General features: G+C 43.4%; 1 protein-coding gene across 1 annotated transcript in view; it reads left to right on the top strand.

The window, feature by feature from the left end:
- The window catches only part of EMH_0072820 (TBC domain-containing protein, putative), a gene marked incomplete at both ends in the record, with an annotated part of 4,045 nt that extends 3,995 nt beyond the window's left edge, over positions 1–50 (top strand). Inside the window, one exon of the mRNA XM_013499260.1 lies at positions 40–50. Within this exon, the coding sequence (XP_013354714.1) occupies positions 40–50 (11 nt within the window). The remainder of the gene's footprint in view (positions 1–39) is intronic.
- Positions 51–431: the final 381 nt, after the last annotated feature.

Genomic DNA, 431 nt, shown 5'->3' on the forward strand with positions numbered 1-431 from the left:
GGTGTGTCTGGGGGTTTGCGGATGGAGTCTTTTTTGCAGACGTTGCTTGAGGTGTATGTGATGCATCGGCCGGATAGAGGGTACGTGCAGGGTATGGCCTTTATCGCCGCAACTCTGCTTCTTTATATGGATGAATACTCCGCATTCGTTTGCTTCGCTAATCTTATGGTAATCCATACTGGTTAGGGGGTAGGGGTTAGGGTTTGGGGTTTGGGGTTAGGGTTTAGGGTTAGGGTTTAGGGGGTAGGGGTTAGGGTTTGGGGTTTGGGGGTTAGGGTTTGGGGCTAGGGGTTAGGGTTTGGGGTTAGGGGTTAGGGTTTAGGGTTTGGGGCAACTTACCTCAGCGAGTGAATTCTCTTGGTATATAATATATGATATATATATATATATATATATATATATATATATATATATATATATATATATATATA

This window comes from Eimeria mitis, genomic scaffold, assembly GCF_000499745.2.
Source record: "Eimeria mitis Houghton genomic scaffold, Emh_scaff4147, whole genome shotgun sequence".
NCBI lineage: Eukaryota > Apicomplexa > Conoidasida > Eucoccidiorida > Eimeriidae > Eimeria > Eimeria mitis.